The sequence below is a fragment of the Peromyscus maniculatus genome, chromosome 20 (genome assembly GCF_049852395.1).
Source record: "Peromyscus maniculatus bairdii isolate BWxNUB_F1_BW_parent chromosome 20, HU_Pman_BW_mat_3.1, whole genome shotgun sequence".
In the NCBI taxonomy this organism is placed as follows: domain Eukaryota; kingdom Metazoa; phylum Chordata; class Mammalia; order Rodentia; family Cricetidae; genus Peromyscus; species Peromyscus maniculatus.
In genome coordinates, this window is record NC_134871.1 from 65948010 (window position 1) to 65966970 (window position 18961).

At 40.7% G+C, this 18961-nt stretch overlaps 1 protein-coding gene across 3 annotated transcripts in view; it reads left to right on the forward strand.

Annotated features, from left to right (window-relative positions):
• The window catches only part of Arid2 (AT-rich interaction domain 2), a 145141-nt gene that overhangs the window by 114043 nt on the left and 12137 nt on the right, over positions 1-18961 (forward strand). For all 3 annotated transcript variants that reach the window (XM_006974330.4, XM_076556672.1, XM_042264586.2), the window contains 2 exons: positions 17766-17904; positions 17987-18072. In XM_006974330.4, coding sequence (XP_006974392.1) covers positions 17766-17904; positions 17987-18072 — 225 coding nt within the window. The remainder of the gene's footprint in view (positions 1-17765; positions 17905-17986; positions 18073-18961) is intronic.

Here is an 18961-nt window from a genome sequence, read left to right on the forward strand (position 1 = left end):
TGGCAGTACTGACCTGGGTTGTCTCTTTAGACCAGTAGTCTGCTAAGTCACCCAGTATAGCACCATGTGTCAACAACAATATGCAAGAGTCGACATGTGCTTGTTTTCTCTTTCATTTGCTCGATAGAACTGCCATCCTTTCATTTACAGTCTCTGTATAGAGCAGTGCTACCATTCCTTCCTGGGTTGTTATTGTTTGCTTTTGCTTTCTTTTACTTCTTTGAAAATCCCGTACATTGTGTTTTTATCAAATCCATCCTTCCTTGCCTTCATACAATTTTTGGCTCCTCTTTCTTTTCCCTACCCACCAAGTCCAATTTATGCTGCCCAAATATTCTTGAACATGTGGCATTCCAACAGAGTGTGGTCAGCTTACCACGTAGAACATTCTTTTTTTAGTTTTTGAATATGTATGAGTCTTTTCCCTTGCATGTATGACATGTCTACCACATGCATGCCTAGTGCCCAAAGTGGCCAGAAGAGGGCACCAGATGCTCTGGAACTGGAGTTAAAAGACAACTGTGAGCCACCGTGTGGGTGCTAGGAATCAAACCCCAGTCCTCTGAAAGAGTGGGAAATGCTCTTAGCTGTAGCTAGAGTTTTCCTGCCTGGCCCACAGTCAGGACAAATCTTTGTCACCCGCCAGTCCCACAGCTGCTCAGACCCAACCAAGTAAACACAGAGACTTATACAAACTGTATGGCCGTGGCAGGCTTCTTGCTTACTGTTCTTATAGCTTAAATTAATCCATTTCCACAAATCTATACCTTGCCATGTGGCTCGTGGCTTACTGGCATCTTCACATGCGGCTTGTCATGGCGGCGGCTGGCAGTGACTCCTTCCGCCTTCCTGTTCTCTCTTTTCTCCTCTCTGTTAGTCCTGCCTATACTTCCTGCCTGGCCACTGGCCAATCAGTGTTTTCTTTATTGACCAATCAGAGTAATTTGACATGCAGACCGTCCCCCAGCACTTAGCCACTGAACCAGCTCTCCTGCTTCCTGGAAGCAACGTCCTTAAAGAAATCGGGCTCTTTCTCTCCCAGCAGCTGTCGAGGACCAGCAGCCCCTCAGTTAGCTCCCCTTTCCATGCTGACACTTGGTCTTGCTTAAGACTGCATGGGACTTCCGTATGCTGTCACAGTCAGGGTCAGCGCATATGTACAGCTGCCCTGTTGTGTCTGGAGGACACTGTGCCCTTAGAGTCACCCATCACCTCTGGCTCTTAAGAGTCTTTCTGCCCTTCTGCAGTGATCCATGAGCCTTGAGAGGAAGAGATGGGATACAGACGTCCCATGTAGAACTAGCATTCCACAGCCTCTTCCTCTCCGCACCCTGGCCAGTGGTGAGTCTCTGTGTTAATCTCCATCTACTGCAAATAGAAGCTTCTCTGGTGAAGGTTGAGATGCACTAATCTGTGGGTAGAGTGAGAAGACATTTAGAAATCAGTTACTACTGTGTCCAGTAGTAGTAGTTTCACCTCTAGAGCCTCTAACATGTCTAGCCACAGGTTCTTAGCCAACAGTGGACCAGTATAGGTTTCATCTTGTGGAGCAGGACTTCTGTTCAAGAAGAAAGTGGTAGGTTATCACTATGATGTCCATGGCACTCCTTCATCAGTGGGCACATCTTGTCATGCCGTTCGCTGTAGCCCATGGGAGTATTCCTTTCTTAAATGTTAGTGGAATCTACTAATGAAACCATCTTGTCCTGATTCTTTTTGCTTTGCAGGTTATTGATTCAGTTTCTCTAGTAATTATAGACCTGTTCAGATCACCTGTTTTTCCTCCTGTGAGTTTGTCAGAATTGTTTCAGAGATAACTATGTCATTTGTGAGCATAGAAATATAATACCGTATGTTGCACTCTTTAACTTATTACATGTATTTGTGTGTGTGCACACATACACACATTCCATGAAAGGAGTGTGAAGGGGAGAAGGCACCTTAACAAAAGTCAGTTCTCTCCATCATGTGGCTTTGGGACATTGCACTCAGGTCATCAGGCTTGGCAGCAAGGGCGTTCACCCCCTGAGCCACCTCATTCGCCCCTCTTTGTTATATTTCGTTTCTAATATTAGTGACTTATGTCTCCTTTTTTTCCCTTGGTCCTGGCTAGAGTTTTACTAACTTTATTGAACTTTTCAATAAATACAAACTACAGGTGCACAACAAACCTATTGACATCCTTTATTTAATTTCATTTATTTCTGCTATGATATTTTTTAATTATGTTCTTCTTTTTGCTTTTTCTAGTTTCTTGGAATAGATGCTTAATTTTACTGATTTTAGATCTTATTGATAAAAATGTTCATTTTGTCTTAGTTTTACTGTATTTCTCAAATTTTGAAGTTGTATTTTCATTTAGTTCAGAATATTGAAGAGTGTCATTTAATCTTCAAATATTTTGTTTTTAGCAGCTATTATTTTGTTGTTTACAGATTGTTTCAATTTCTTTTCCTGTTGCTGTGCTAAAATATGATGACAGGCCGGGTGGTGGTGGTGCACCCCTTTAATCCCAGCACTTGGAAGGCAGAGGCAGCTCTGAATTCAAGGCCAGCCTAGACTACAGAGCACTTTCCAGGACAGGCTCCAAAGCTACATAGAGAAACCTTTTTCTCAGGGAAAAAGAAAAAAGAAAGGAAGGAAGAAAAAGAAAATAAACTGAGAGAAACAACTGAAGGGAGAGGGTTTCCTTTCTCAGGGTTCAAGGCACAGTCCATCATGGTGGGGAAGTCAAAGCAGCTGAGCTGTAAGCAGCTGCCTCACATTGTCACATTATACCTACAGCTGTAGAAGAAGCAGAGAGTAGTCAACATGTGTCTGTGCTCAGCTAGTTTTATATAGTCCAGGACTGAAACCTAGGGAATTGTACTGACCACAGTGAGCAAGCAGGTCATCCCACCTCAAGTAATGGCAGTCAAGGTAATCCCCCACAGACATGCTTGGGAGTCCATCCCTCAGGTGACTTCAGATTCTGTGATGTTGACATACACATACAGGTTAACTTCATGTAATCTGACAGTACATGTTCTGTGTTCCTATTCTTTTTCATTTGCTAGAGAGTATATTATGGTACTAAATGTGTTACAACATGTGAATGTCTCATGAGAGATTGATAAGAATATCATTTGATGAAGTATTCTCTACATGTTAATTAGGTCCAAATGATTGATGCTGCGGCTGGTTCAGTTTTTTTCTTTACTGATCTTCTGCCTGTTTGATATGTCACTTACTAGTAAGGACATTCAAGTGCCCAGCTAGGAGCCTGGATATGCCGGCTTTCTGTATAGTGCCCATCCTTCTTTGCTTGATAAATTTTGATACTTTGTGTTAGGTATATGTACTTTATGGAGAATGCTCAGTGTGTGTGTGTGCCACTAGTGTGTTTGTTTGTATCATTTGACAAGTTTGAAGTTTTTGTGAAAAGCCCGAAATAGCTCTAAGAACCGAAGGAACAGACTCTTAGCACGTGTCTTACTTTAGATGACTAGGAACTGAGTGGTGTCTACTACATCTGTGGGTATCCAGGCTTCAATGTCTTTGTTTTCTCAGCAGTTCTCTTTTTTTTTTTTTTTTTTTTTTTTTTTGGTTTTTCGAGACAGGGTTTCTCTGCATAGCTTTGCGCCTTTCCTGGAGCTCACTTGGTAGCCCAGGCTGGCCTCGAACTCACAGAGATTCGCCTGGCTCTGCCTCCCGAGTGCTGGGATTAAAGGCGTGCGCCACCACCGCCCGGCAGCAGTTCTCTTTTTAAACATTTATTTAGTGTGTGTGTGCAAGGGTTTGTCAGTCACTGTTTAGTATCACCATAGGTCACTGGCTCCAGCAATATTTCTGGTCCTTTCTGGCCACATGTCTCCCTGGCTTTTAGGATGACCACGTGCCCTGTGTCTTCAGTTTTCTGATAAGTATAGAAAGTGTTCAGTATTTGGCTGCTCTGCCCCCCTGCCCCTGTGTGTGTATATGTGTATCTGTCTTTCGTTCTTGCTCTTTCTCTCCCCCTCTCTTCTTCCTCCCTCTCCCCCCCCCCTTTCTCTCTCTGTCTCCCTTGAGCTTAGGGCCTTCTCACTAGGCAAGTGCTCTTCCACATAACCACTTCCCATCCCCTCACTCTACTTGATTCTTGTAGGGTTGGAAATGATACCATTTGGTCCCTTCACATTACCTCGTCCAATGCCCTTGTTTGTGTATTACTATTAAGCGCAATGTTAACTATTAGCTCATAACTGAAATATATTTAAAAAAAAGTGTTTTTAAAGAAAATTTAGCCATAAGAGTTATAGTAGTTTTAATTAATACTTTGTTTGCACAAGGTTTCTGAAGCCATCCATAGAAGTCATCTGAAGGTCAGTTCTCTAGAGTATGGTGGTCATCTAGTTCTCTAGCCACTCACTGCCAAAGCTCGAAAGTAATTTCCATCTAAGAGAAATATAATTTATAATGTGGTCATGTTGAGAACTCCATCATTAATGCTAACACCAAGAATGCCAAGGTTCCCAGATTTATTCTCATTAAACATTTCAATTTAAAGCTGTTTTGATTATGAAGCAGGAACTTTGACTTTATGATAGAAAAATGACTATTTTCTGAGTACCTAGAAATCGCTGAGGTGATGCTGAACTATGTCATTGACATTCCAACAGGTACCAACTTCATTACTACTTTGCAAAAGATCAAAACTTAGAGGTAACTAGCATTTCTATTCTCACTAGGATTTTGATACTCAGAATTCCTAGAAAATAATTTTCTCTAGTTATGTGCATTTCTGAAATAATGTAATGAGCTTAAAAATACAGAAGAAATTTAAATATTTGCTTAACAGTGGTGGAAGCTTATGTAGAAACATGCACTTAAAAAATTGCCAAGTTAATAATTTGGAAATACTTTATATAGTAAAATATTCAGAGTAGGCATTTTAATTCACAATACAGTGCCTGCAGCAAGGATTGTTTAATTCTAGATGTTGCCAGTTAGGATTGACTTAACTAATGATTAAATTGGTCAACAGCTTGAGTTGCAAGGCAGTGGGAGAATGAAAGCAAAGTTAATTTGACGGCATCTTTGGTCTGTCTGCGCTCACATGCGCTGCTGTGCTGCCTGGCTTTCTGTTGAACCCGCACAGTGACTGCTGCACACACGGCTTCTCAGTCACACTTCCTGACTGGGTTGCATGAAGCCTCACTAGCTTGATTTGAACTCAGCAGTTGTGAGCTGCACTGGCTTGGCATCACTCGTTATCATGATACTCATGAAATCTTGCTGCTTCTAAGCCTACACAAGAATCCGTGTGAGAGTGGAAGTTTTGCTGATGTTTTACTGATATAGAGAACTAATGAGTCCTCCTAAGGGCAAGACTGATTTCATGTGATGCTGCTATGGGTAACCTTACTTTGAGAAGTATATGCTCCCCAAGGCTTCACCACCTCTGCTGTAAGAAAAGTTCCTTGGAAAATCCCTAATTACTACTACAGGTAGTCTTGTATAATATTAGAGGGACCAGCCTTAATATTATACATCCCAGGGGCTCAGGAGAGAGAACTACTAACGGCGAGGACTATTATCAGGAAATATAATCTCAGCACACCGAGTTCTATAATCCACTTGCTTTAATTCCTCTGGCATAACATCCTTTATACACAGCTTCAGTTCTGTTCTCATGTCTAGCTCCTTTCTTGCCTGATTTCTCTATATTTATCTACTGTCCCCTCTATGTTCTATCTTAATTCCTTCTTATAGTTCTGTCCCTTCTAGGTTCTCATCCATCTTGTTCCTTCCCATATCATCTCCTCTCCCGTCTCCTTCTCTCTCATCTGGCTCTTCCTCATCTTCCATCTCGTTCCTCTAGTACTCTCCTGTAGCCCTTCAATCTACTTCTTCCCCATCTCAGTTTGTTCCTCTCAAGTTCTTACCCATCTCGTTCTTCCATTCTCTTCTCTCTTCTCTGTCCTCTCCTGCCCTGGGAGTTCTGGTATATATACACTTACAAGCAGTATTTCCTTAGCAGTGCAAAGCCGGGCTTCCAGGGTCAAATGGAGGGGTGATAAGAATAGGCTTAATTGACACATCCGCCAGGCCTTCTCAAACAGGTAACCTGGATGCTTAAGTCTGTTCTTAGAGAGTACAGAGGTATCTCTGATAAGGTACTTGCCTCCATCCAGTGATGGACCTGGCCGGATGCTACCAATAATGATAATTACAGGGAGGCTTGAACTGGGAGTTCTGGCTGAGCATAGCTGTTAGCACAGAAGTTTATCTAAATATTCCTAGAAGTGGTTAGGTAAGTAGTTAGAGGTCTATAAAGTTAGTAAGGCTGTAAGAAAGGAGGGGTCTGAGCTAAATTGTGTAAAACTATTACTTAATGTCTACCTGACCTAGGCGGTGTCCCCTTGTGGAATTTACCTTAAGTCAGGAGACTCGCCTGTGGGTTGTTATCACTGTTAATCCTCGGAAATTGGGTGACCACCTGGGTGATGTCTCCTTTAGTCCTTGAAAGTGGCTAGGGGAGATATCTGATTCCAGAGAAAGCCTTTCCTGAGGCTGTTCTCCAAATGCCTGGAATGTGTATGTCTAGAGAGTGATCAGTCCACATTGTTAGCCCTTCTTAGGGAAAAATCAATTGGGAAAACTATGAAGGAACACATGATTTTCATAACAGAATACAGCTGATATATAACAAGCCAAGTAACACCATAAACTCCTTGGGATTTGGCTTCCTCTGGAGGAATTCCCTGATTCCTCCAGGTAGTGACTTTGTCATAACCAGCTGAGTTCTTATGATATATTTCTGCGGCCCGCAGCAAGGTAGTAATGTGTGCATTGGCTGGTTAGTTGCCTTGTTGGTTAGTTTTGAGTAAGGCTCCATTCTTTTAACATTGAGTTCCAAAGAGCCCAATTACTTAAAGATGTTACCAAATATCAAAAGGTTCACATAACATTAATTGAGATTAAGATAGTTTTAGTGTCAAATATTTAAAGTGTTACAAATATCATTTCCTAGGTTGGGAATCTACCCTGTGGTCTGCTAATATTTATTTCATGGGAAATTATTCATAGAATACAGAGAATTTTCAAATATTACTAATCTCTTAAACCTAGTTGATTTTCAGAATTTTTGCCAGCATGAAAAAATTTACAGTATCAGAGATACTGAATATAAAAGTATACCTTAGTTTATACCTAGTTATATATTTCTGCATATTAAGGTATGTTAGGGGAGAAAATCAGCCTTTAGTGTTCGACATAAATACCTAGTTTAAAATTCCAGCTCTGATATTTAGCTATTTGATTCTGAAAAATGATGTTTGAAAGCCCATTTTTTAGCATAAAGTGGGGATGTGAATGTGCTGGGTGCCTGTATATACTGAGCAAGATTTAGATAGAAGGCACTCGATGCTGTGAGGAACTTCCCAGGAACAGTGTGATGTGCACAGTGCCAGATCTTTCTGGGAAACCAAGCGAGTATCCATGCTAGAATTGTATTCATGTTCACTCAGATGCTCCATTCATCCCATTAAGGATACGCACACAGCTCCTGGTCCTACGGCTCAGAGAACGCTGCAGAAGAGGGCAGAGAGACGTAAGAGCCGGAGGACCGGGAGTGTGCTGCGAGCTTGTGTCTCTGTAATGTCAGGAGTTCCATCTTATACACTCTCACCTTGACTGCCTAAACGTGAACTAAACATGGATGACACCAACAGACATGCCAGAGTGCACAGGGAAAGAAGTCCATGAGGCCCCACCCTACACAAAGAACCACAGACCACTGAAGAATGCTGGGAGTGGGAGAAACGGTTTTCCTCAGGGACAGTACCCCAGTTGGTTTTTCAATACAAAATGGTCAACCCTGAAAGCATGCATACAAGCAAGAGTGTATGGACTGAGCTGGTTATATTTAAGAAGATATATGTGTATCTGTGCTGGATAGTTTCTTGATTTGACTTCCTCGGTGGTGGACTGTCACCTGGAAGTGTAAGTTGAAATGAATCCTTGCCTCACCAAGTTGTCTTGGTCATGGTGTTTTATCACTCAATAGAAACCCTAACTAAGATGAGCTGGTCCCAGTATAGTGGGGCACAGCTGTGACAGAGCTGACCATGTTGTATTGGGGAGGATTGTGAAAGAACTCTGGAACTTTGGGCTGGAAGAGCCATTGAGTGTTGAGCTCAGTGGAAGATAAGAATATTGAGAGCAGTGTGGACGATGGAGGCCTGGAGAAGAAAGTAAAGACTCTACCAGGCCCTTTGTGTGAAGAATCTGTGGTGTCTGGTCAAGCGGAGCTGAAGAATTGGCTGTGATCAACAAGAAACCAGAACTGCTAAAGGAAAACCTTTGTTTTATTGGGACAGTTGATGCTGAGAGATTAGGAGTGACTAAGAAAAAGCAGCATCGCTGAGGTGAAGTCTTCTGGGAGGTGTTTCCTCAGGGTCAGCACACAGAAGCTGTGTTCTAGAGGCGGCACCAGGTTGTACCTTGTGCTGTCAGCTGAACTTGGTGGTGTACGAGTCACCCAGGTGGTACTGGTTCTGAAGGCATGAGGGGGTCATGGAGAGCAGCTGAGGCTTGGCACTGTGAGAGGCCAGGAGAAGCCTTTGGTGAAGGTGCAGCCTCAGCAGCAGTTGAAGGCCCAGGACTGAGGGTGCCATGCAGAGAAGATGAGGCTTGGTACCATGGAGAGAGCCTGTGAGAGGCTATTGGTGAAAGTGCAGCCCAGTTGCCGCAGAAGATCCCAGCATTTTGGAGATGCCAGTACCATGGATGACCTCCAAGGACAGCAGCAGTGGGGAGTGGAGTTTGCCTGAGCCTAGAAGACAAACCGTGTGTGCTGCAGAGAAGGCAAAGCTGGAGAAGAGACCCAAGCCCTTTGGAAGAGTCCAGAAGACCAGGAGTGGATCACAGACATTGACACTGTTGGGAGTTTGGTTTTGCTTTGACCAGATTGTTACTATGCCCAGGTTTTTCCCTCTTGAAATACAGAAGTATTTAACTTGATTTTTTTTTTAAAAAAAACAGAAACCCAAGGTTGAGAGATTTTGAACTTTTAAAAGAGATTTTGGACTTTTAAAGACATTGGATATGTTAATGGGACTGAATTTTTTTTTTTTTTTTTTTTTTTTTTTGGTTTTTCGAGACAGGGTTTCTCTGTGTAGCTTTGCGCCTTTCCTGGAACTCACTTTGGAGACCAGGCTGGCCTCGAACTCACAGAGATCCGCCTGGCTCTGCCTCCCGAGTGCTGGGATTAAAGGCGTGCGCCACCACCGCCCGGCTGGGACTGAATTTTTAATGTGATTAAATTTATGAAGACTATGGGGCTTCTAAAGTTATTTATGTTTTTAATGTGAGATCTTAGGGATGAATGCAGAAGGAAGGGTGGCTTAATAGTGATGTGTTTGTGTGTCAAGTTGACAAGGGGTCAATTGTGCTGCCTAGTTTTATGTCAACTGGACACAAGCTGAAGTCATCTGAGAAGAGGGACCCTCAATTAAGGAAATGTCTCCATAAAATTGAGTTGTAGGCAAGCCTATAGAGCATTTTCTTAATTAATGATTGTGCATGGTACCATCCCTGGCCTGGTGTTCCTGGGTTCTATAAGAAAGCAAGCTATTGGAAGCAAGCCAATAAGCAGCACTCCTCCATGTCCTCTGCATCAGCTCCTGCCTCCAGTTCCTGCCCTGCTTGAGTTTCTGCCTTGACTTCCCTCACTGAAGGAGTGTTGCCTGGAAATGTTAAGTGGAAATAAATCGTTTCCTCCAAGTTGCCTTGGTCATGGTGGTTTTTTTTTTTTGTTTTTTTTTTTTGTTTTTTTTTTTTTTTTTTTTGTTTTTTTTTTTGGTTTTTTTGGTTTTTGGTTTTTGGTTTTTCGAGACAGGGTTTCTCTGTGTAGCTTTGTGCCTTTCCTGGAACTCACTTGGTAGCCCAGGCTGGCCTCGAACTCACAGAGATTCTCCTGGCTCTGCCTCCCGAGTGCTGGGATTAAAGGCATGCGCCACCACCGCTCGGCTGATCATGGTGTTTTATTACAGCAATAAAAACCCTAATGTAGACAGTATACATGCATGCATATAGCAACTATAAATGAAAAGGGCCATGAATTTGAAGGAGAGCAAGGAGGGGAATGAGGGAGGGTTTGGAGAGGGAAAAGTGAAATTTGAAATGATGTCATTATAAATCTTGAAAATAAAAACATAGTTTTTTGTTTTTCTTTTTTTAAAGAACATATACACAGACTTACACATTAAATTCTGTGAACTTCTGTATAAGAATCACTTAGCACCACCTACATTGTATATTCCATCTTCCTGTAGTACTTTCTCTGATGTGGACTGTCTTCAACCTACTGTTGATGTTTTATGGGAGATACACATTTTTAAAGCATGTCTTAATGTCTCTAACTATATGTTTGTTTGCCTATTTGCTTGTTTGTTGAGACAGGGTCTCACTACATACCCCTTATTGGCCTTGAACTTGCAGAGATCTGCCTTGAATTTTATAATTTAAAGAATTAGTAATATATTAGTACATATGGCTGTGTGTGGGTCTGTGCATGTTAGTGCAAGTGTCTGCCAAGGCCAGAAACATCTTATTCTCCTAGGGCTAGATCTAGGCACCTGCTGTGTACGCTGAGAACTGAACTCTGGCCGGTAATAGCAGTGTGTCCCCTTTAACAATGAGCCATCTCTCCAGCTTCAGAATGAGGAGTTTTAATAGTGAAATCAGACTTGTTCATCTCCCTCTCATGTTAGACTGTTACATCTGGATATAATACAATCTGCTAATCCTCTACCAAGGTGGTTGATATCCCCTGGTTCTTAGCAGCCAATTATGCAGTTTCATTTGATTATAAAATAATGCATTATCTTTGATATTTCTTTTGTTCTAAAATAATATATAAAATAAATTGATATCAAAGGTTGAGGTAAAAGTTTAATTGTTTTACAGCAGTAATTTGGTGTAGGTTTTTATGTATGTTCATAATTTTTTTTACATTTATACATAATGTGTTTTATACTAGAATTTTGCTACAAAAGATATCACATGCATATTTTGTGCAATTAATGTGGAAGATTTTGTTATTTTGTGGTGGTGGTTGTTGTTTTTCAGCAGGAGGGCTATTAAGACATGGAATACTTTTAGACCATTAAGAGAAAAGAGACTACCAAGACTTGACCAAGAAAATATTAAATGAATCTAAACTCAACTGTTGTTTTCAGCCTTTTGATATATGCCTGCCTTATAATTGTAGTGTTTCTTTTTAAATTGTTCTTTTGAATGTGGTAGGTTTGTTAAAATCTAAAACTTTATTATGTATTTTTGGTGTGTGTGTGTGTGTGTGTGTGTGTGTGTGAGAGAGAGAGAGAGAGAGAGAGAGAGAGAGAGAGAGAGAGAGAGAGAGAGAGAGAGAGAGACCTCTTGAATAGACTGAAGGCTTTTAAAAGATGAACTTGAGGAAATGGGAAATGCGTTTATGTCCTAGGGCACCTGCTGATACGAACAGGCTGGCCCAAACCAGCACCAGTGATGGTCATAGGCTGTTTTGGTCTAGGTAGTTTTTAAATACTTTCTTTTTGTTTGTTCTTTTCTGTTGTTGGGGAGTGTGTGTGTGTGTTTGGTTGGTTGGTTAGTTTCTTTGAAGTTTAGTATTTTACTCCTAAATGGCTAATTAGAGCAGCTGGGATTAGGAAATTTACCCTTACGTTAATTCTGTTCACTAGAACAAAAAAGCCTATTGTGTGATAAAACAAAATAACTCGAGGGAAACTGCACTCCTGTAGAATCCTGCCCTGAGCTGCTCTCAGCTGCTTAATAATCAGCAGAGGGTGAGGCGTTTTAAACTGTATTGCTGTAACTGAAGATGGTGTGCACCTTTGCAGCTGACAATGACTGAGAGAAAAACAGCAGATACAGCTAATGCAGTAAACAATTATGAAATGTTCAATTTTGTTGCTTTGCTAAATATTGGTAAGTTCTAATTCCTATCTACTGAGAGTAGCAGCACTAAGGGAAAAGTGTACTTCTGAGGTTTGGGGAGCTATTGAATGTACCACACCACAGGAGGACAACTTGTGGGAGTCTGGTACTCTCCTTCCACCATGTGGGTACTGGGAATGACACTTGGGTCAGAAGGCATGATGCCAAGGGCTTTACTTGCTGGCACTAGAATCTATATTCTTAAACACTGTACTACGTAGAAAGGGAAAGGTAGAAGGTACAAAGAATGTAGTAACATAAAACTCAGTGAGTAAAGCATAGAGACAGCCTGGGGACAATAGCTGAGATCCAAGAGAAAAGAACAGGTGATGACCAGAGAGTCTATGTATGGAATTGGAAAGGAAGCACTAAGATAGAAGTTCTTTCAGTAATGTGTCTTATTTGGAAAGATATATAAAACTGAGACATTGTACTCATGTTCACAAATTTATACTACTCAAAGAGAAGACAAGGATTGACATTTTGTAAAGTCAACCTATAAATGGAAGGTTTTCTCCCACCTGCCAGTTCCTTAATAATCACTCAGAGGCTTAATAGTAATTAAAAATACTCGGCCAGTAGCTCAGACTTATTACTAACTAGCTCTTACAATTAAATTAACCCATAATTCTTATCTATGTTTAGCCACGTGGCTTGGCACCTTTTCTCAGCACAACACTCATCTTGCTCCCTCTGTGTCTGCCTGGCGACTCCTGACTCCACCCTTCTTCCCAGCATTCTTAGTTTGATTGCCTGACTATGCTTCCTGCCTGGCTACTGGCCAATCAACATTTTATTAAACCAATTCAAGTGACAGATCTTTACGGGGCACAAGAGGATTATTCCACAGCATTTCCTCCTTTTGTCTAATTAAAAAGGAAGGTTTTAACTTTAACATAGTAAAATTATATACAACAAAAACAGTTATTAAGTAATAATTACAGTTACATTATCTAGTCCATTTGTATTTGACACAATTAGACAAAAATTTTTATTATCTATCTTACCTTGTTGAGTCTAAAGTTCCACATTTAGTTTTTTATCATAACTACAAAAACCTGTAATTATAACTATCTAGTCTTCAACTGCATCAAAGACCCCAGAAGGGTAAAATGTTACCTAAAGACAAGGATATCTCTCTGCCTGAACAGTCACTCAGAGTTCCTTTGTATTGTTGGGGCATCCAACTCTGGCCTATAGGCCTAGCATATCTGACAGACTTTGCTATGAAGCAGGGAATTCTGAAGGACTGTCCTACCTTGTCTTGGCAAAGTTTGCCAGTCGCCTTTCTGGCATCCTGCTGGTCCAGTTTGGGCAGTAACTGTCAGCAATTGAGGCGAGGGCAGTTTCTCTGCCCCCATGGCTAGCTTTTGCCATAAAGAAAACAAACTCGTATGGAGTTTCTTCAATGCCCTTCATCCTCTTTGAAGTAATTGATGCTGCTAGGAGCAGATGTGTATTAGTGTAGAGAAAAGTCTAAGTTCTTAAAACATTTTAAATGCCATACTCTGTAGGTCTATGAAGTGTTTGAAGATTATCTTTCTATCTGAAATATACCTCTGTGTGACCTTAAAAACCTAACTGACGTGACTATAAGTTTGCTATTATAGATGACTATTACCTATACTTCTTAATTATATATTACATTTTCAAGTTAGCTGCATAAACATAATACCCTAAACAAGAGTAGGAATATACATACAATATAACAAAATTAACTTTAAATTTGTATCAATAAACCAAAGCCCATACTAATAGTTGTTTGTTATTTTATTTTTTTGGATTAGATTCAGTAATCTACCCTTTTGTCATTTTTTATTTCTTTTGTTTTCTTTTTTTTTAATTTCTTTTATGGTTTTTTATTTATTTTATGGTTTTTCAAGACAGGGTTTCTCTCTAGCTGTGGAGCCTGTCCTAGAAACTCACTCTGTAGACCAGGCTGGCCTCGAACTCACAGAGATCTGCCTGTCTCTGCCTCCTGAGTGCTGGGATTAAAAGCATGTGCCACCACCACCCAGCTCATCCTGTGATTCTGTATCTGCTCTTTTTCCTTTCCGAACAAGATCGCTGAATCTAAAATCTCTTATTTAGCTTTTTTCCTGACCATTCTCCTCAGGGTTCGGGTTAGCAGCCCCCCCTAAACAATGACAAATGTTCATAATTCTTGGGAATTTTGGCATAGTTCTCTAGACTACTTCCTGTTGATTGGGGTTACTGGTAATCTTTGGGGGCCCTAAGCAAATTTAGGATAGTTGTTAAATCTTGCCTGTAGTATTCTGTGAGGTTTGATCATTTCAAGTCAGTAGCTTGAAGGTGTTTGGGATGCTGGATCATCTGGGCCATTTTTATTGGTGTCTGATCTCCTTGTTCTGAAAATATATAAACTTTTAAAGGTAACATCATCTCTATATTAATACAAATATAAACTGCATTGTATGTAAGCCAGTCAAAAATAATCTTTTGTTTTGTGTTTGAGCAGGTAAAATATATGCTATGTGTCTTGTAGTTATTTTAGGTTTATTTTCCCATGTCTGTAGCTAGGATTTCCGGGAGTCTTTCTCAATCAAACTGATTTTCCTTAACTGAGGATGAATCCAGAGCCTCTCATTTCCTATGGAAATAAAAGCAGATCTTCTTTCCCAAAGTAACATATCTTTTGACTTAAATTTTAAACTCTGTGTTTTCCATCTTTACATGGCTTATTGTATTTTTTATTACTCTATTTCCTTTTTAAGAACTTTCTCTACCCTTTTTCTTTTTTCTCTCCCAAGCCTGTGTATATTTTTAAACACACTGTAACCAGCGTAGAGACTTTTTTGTCTGAATTTGTCTTTACTGTGTATCTGTAACCTTTTCTGTCTCCATGAGCAGAGCCCCAAATCTGTCATTCAGCAAGCTAGCGCTCACAGCTCACGTCTAAAGGCAGTAGCTGAGAACCACCTCTCTCTCGTGAGGCCCCTGGGAAAGACGCAGAAACTGCCCTGCTACTTAGCTCATGGCTGCCGGCAGCCAGCTAGCTCTCTTGTAGACAGTTGTTGGAAGACGTGTCTCTGCGCTGCTGCTGGCATGAGACTGTGAGAGACTAGGAAGCCTAGTGTGGCTGTCTGTTTCCGTTTAGAACCTTTTTAAGCTTTCTCAGGGCTTAGGTGGAAATTCCTACCCCTGTCTGCCAGCAACTCCCAAATACCCAGGAGCCACTTCCCAAATAATTGACTCAGAGACTTATATTAATTATAAATGCTCGGTCGGGCAGTGGTGATTATCTCTCCTTTCTATTTATGGCTGTCTAGCATCAGGTAGTTTTACAAATAACACCAAAACTAGATTTCCAGTAAGTGAAATCTTTCAGAGAATGTTTTTTTGCCCAGTGTAGTCACCTTGTAAGCCTGTCAAAAGGAGCACATTCACATGTGTGTTGATCATAACAGTTTTCAGCAGAAGACAGTGAGGTATGCTAAGGAAAACGATTTTACAGTTTTAATAAAGATGCTGCATTATTGTGGGAATGACAAGTTATATACAACATCGAATCAGCAGTTCCCCCTTGTTCTCAAAAGACAGAGTACAGAGAGAGGGAGCTGAGAGGAAATGCAGCACAGTGTTGATACAGCTACTGGGAACTGGATCACAGGAAATTGTTGATTTTCTTTGACTGTTCTTTAATTTTGGGTTCATTAAGTGAGTGTGCTTTTATGATTTGGGAGTGAGCTACATGATTACTTGAAAAGAATTCTTCTAGATATGGTAGCAAGCAGCAATGGCACTCTATCTTGTCACTGATTCTTCTTCAACCCAAAAAATTCATCATCTGTAATGTCCACATATGTTTGCTTGCATTCTTTAGTTCAGCTCTCCATTTGGAGGGTGGAGGGCGTGTAGAGACAGCACCTTGCTAGGTAGCCTTGGTTGTCCTTAGACCTCAGCCTTCCGAATGTTGGGGTTACAGGTATGTGCCACTATGCCCAACATTAAAATTCAGATCTTTTATCATATTAGTTTGGAACCCTTCACTATTTCTCACACCCATATTGTTCTAGAAACGAGCTGCATTAGAACTAGGTACCATAGAACTTCATCCTGAACACCACAGCCAATGCATGACTCGTACAGGTAGAGTAGGTGTATTCAAAAAAAGGCGAGAGCCTTGGGAGGAGGTGAAAGTGAATGGACTGGAGGAAGTGCCGGGTGTGGTGTTTGATGGGTAGACTGGCAAACCTGTGTTATCTTCAAGTCATTTGCACACAGTTGTATGTATTTTAGCAGTTAGAATTGATAAACGGAAACACTCTCTGGCTGGCTGTGGTGTGTGCCTGTACACTCCTGCACTCAAAAGGTAGAGGCCTGAGAATCACCGTTTGGACCAGCATGGACTACATTCTGAGACTTGATCTCAAAACCGATTTTTCAAAATTAGCCATCTTTTTTTTCCTCGTCATTAACAACTTCACAACTTCATGCATCACAGAGTTGTTTAATGTTGTGTCCTGCAAAATGCTTAAGACTGTAGTCCTTTCTGATAAGTCACTCGCAGTACATTTACATTCAGGGTATGTATAAACAACCTCCCTCAATCAAGATACATTCTGAGACATGGGGACTTAGGTGATTCTTCATTGTATAGGCATCATGGAGCCTGTATTTACTGAAGCCTACATACAGAGTCTGTTACACAAGAAAGCTCTAAGTAGAAGAAAAAATTATAATAGTTGAAGCAGGCACGTGTGGTATCAATATCAAGTGTTTTCATTTATATATGAACTGCTGTCCTTTATGTGGCTGGCTGTATTTGTTTACACCAGCTACTGCACCCAGTTGCCTACATACTCACTTCGGATGATAGGAAGTTTTTAGTCTCATCAGACTTTTATGAGTCATGTATGCAGCCATGCATGCCGTCTGTCATTGACCAGCACATTATATACATTATTGTATAGCACATAAAATCTTTTCAATTAGTAACATAATAGAATCTCAGATTTTGAACATAATAAGAAATGTTTCTTTTGATAGTCTATATATCATTCCAGTTGTATTTGTTTCATGTGAGTGAAATATTATTTGGAGTACTTAAAATTTAAATGGATATCTTGATTTCAAATTTCATGATAAGTTTCATTGGTATTTATATATCTGAATATGAATAGGAATGAGATTTGTAATCTGACTTTTTAAGATTGTCTTTTATAATTCAGTAATTATATTCTTCATTAAATCTGTTTTGAAATATCAGACATTTCCTGAAATGATGTTAATTTGAGATACTAGATATATAATACACATTAAAAATCGATTCAGGGCTAGAAAGATGGCTCAGCATTTAAAAACATTTGCTGATTTTGTAGACGACTTTGTTCTCTTCCCAGCACCCACACAGCAGCTTACAACCATATGTAACTCCAGTTCCAGAAGATCCAATACCCTCTTCTGACCTGGGGGCACCAAGCACATGGATGATACATGTATATGTATACAGGCAAAATACTCATACACAGAAAAATAAGTCAGTCTTTAAAAATACTTTTTAATTTATTCAAACATACACACAGTTACATAATAGCCAAAAATAGAATCCAATGCCCTCTGCTGGACACTGCAGTTACCTGCATACATGTTTGCACGCACACACACACACACACACACACACACACACACACACACACACACACACTCTACACATGAGCAAAATAAAATCTTTAAGAAAAAAAAGTTGTGGCCAAGATTTCTTAGCAATTTTTTGAATCTGTTATATAAACATGATTTAAAGAATTTATCTCAGTGTCAGATATTTTTGCCTTGTCTTTTTCTAGGTGGTTTCAGACGCCCTCCCAGGTGTTCTACCATGCAGCTACTGAACATGGAGGCAAGGACGTGTACCCGGGCCAGTGTCTCTGGGAAGGCTGTGAGCCTTTCCAGAGACAGAGGTTCTCCTTCATCACCCACTTACAGGTACGCTTTCTGGACCCCGTCCTTAGCAGCCCAGCTGGTCGCGGTAGAGATTATAATGTGCATCTTTTCTTTTCTCCTTAAGGACAAGCACTGTTCAAAAGATGCTCTGCTGGCAGGATTAAAACAAGATGAACCAGGACAAGTGGCAAATCAAAAATCTTCTACCAAGTAAAGAAAATTAGTTTCCTTCCTATCAAGCATAAAGAACAAGTAGTCCCTCCAGTGGTCAGGGGCCTGTCTCCCATTCCTGGCACTGAGAAGAAGTAGAAAACTAGGCAGACTACAAGACCAACAAAAAGAAACTTAGCGTATAGGAAATCCCAAACCTGTGTTCTAACCCAGCTCTCACTACCAAGCTATGAGATTCTGCTCAAACTACATAAATTCTCTCCATGTAGATCTCTATGTAGGTATCTGTTTTCATAGCAGTTGCACTGTGTGGTCTGTAAAGTAGCCCTAACTTTTGGAAACAAGTGATTAGGCAGGCAGACCAATAATAGAGGAGGGAGGTCTTTTTTTTTTTTTTTTTTTAGGGAGTGAACATGTATTTGACAATGGCAAAGAGATACCTTCTATCTACACATACATGCACACCTATTAATATATATTCTAGCTTACATATGAAGAATACACACACACACACACACACATATATGGGGGTATATTGCTGGGAATTGAACTCGGACCTCGGGAAGAGCAGCCAGTGCTCTTAAGCACTGAGCCATCTCTCCAGCCCCCTCTACATTATATTTTTAATATTCAGAATTTACGTTGAAAAAGTCAGAACTCTCCCTAGTTTACAAGTTTCAGAAGAAACACGGGTAGAAAGCCTCCACCAGTGCTGCCTCCAGCTCGGCAGGTGGTGCAGCTGCTCTGTTGGGCCCCAGAAACTAGCAGTGGTTTCAGTGGGAGTTTACACTGCAGGGTCTCTGCGGTCCTTCGGTCCTGTGTCTATAATAAGACTAGTGGGACTTTGTTCACAACTCCTTTGTGTTGCAAAGACTGGTTGAAAGTGAGAGTGTTAAAAAAGCACTGTGAATACTGTCCTTCGCACAGG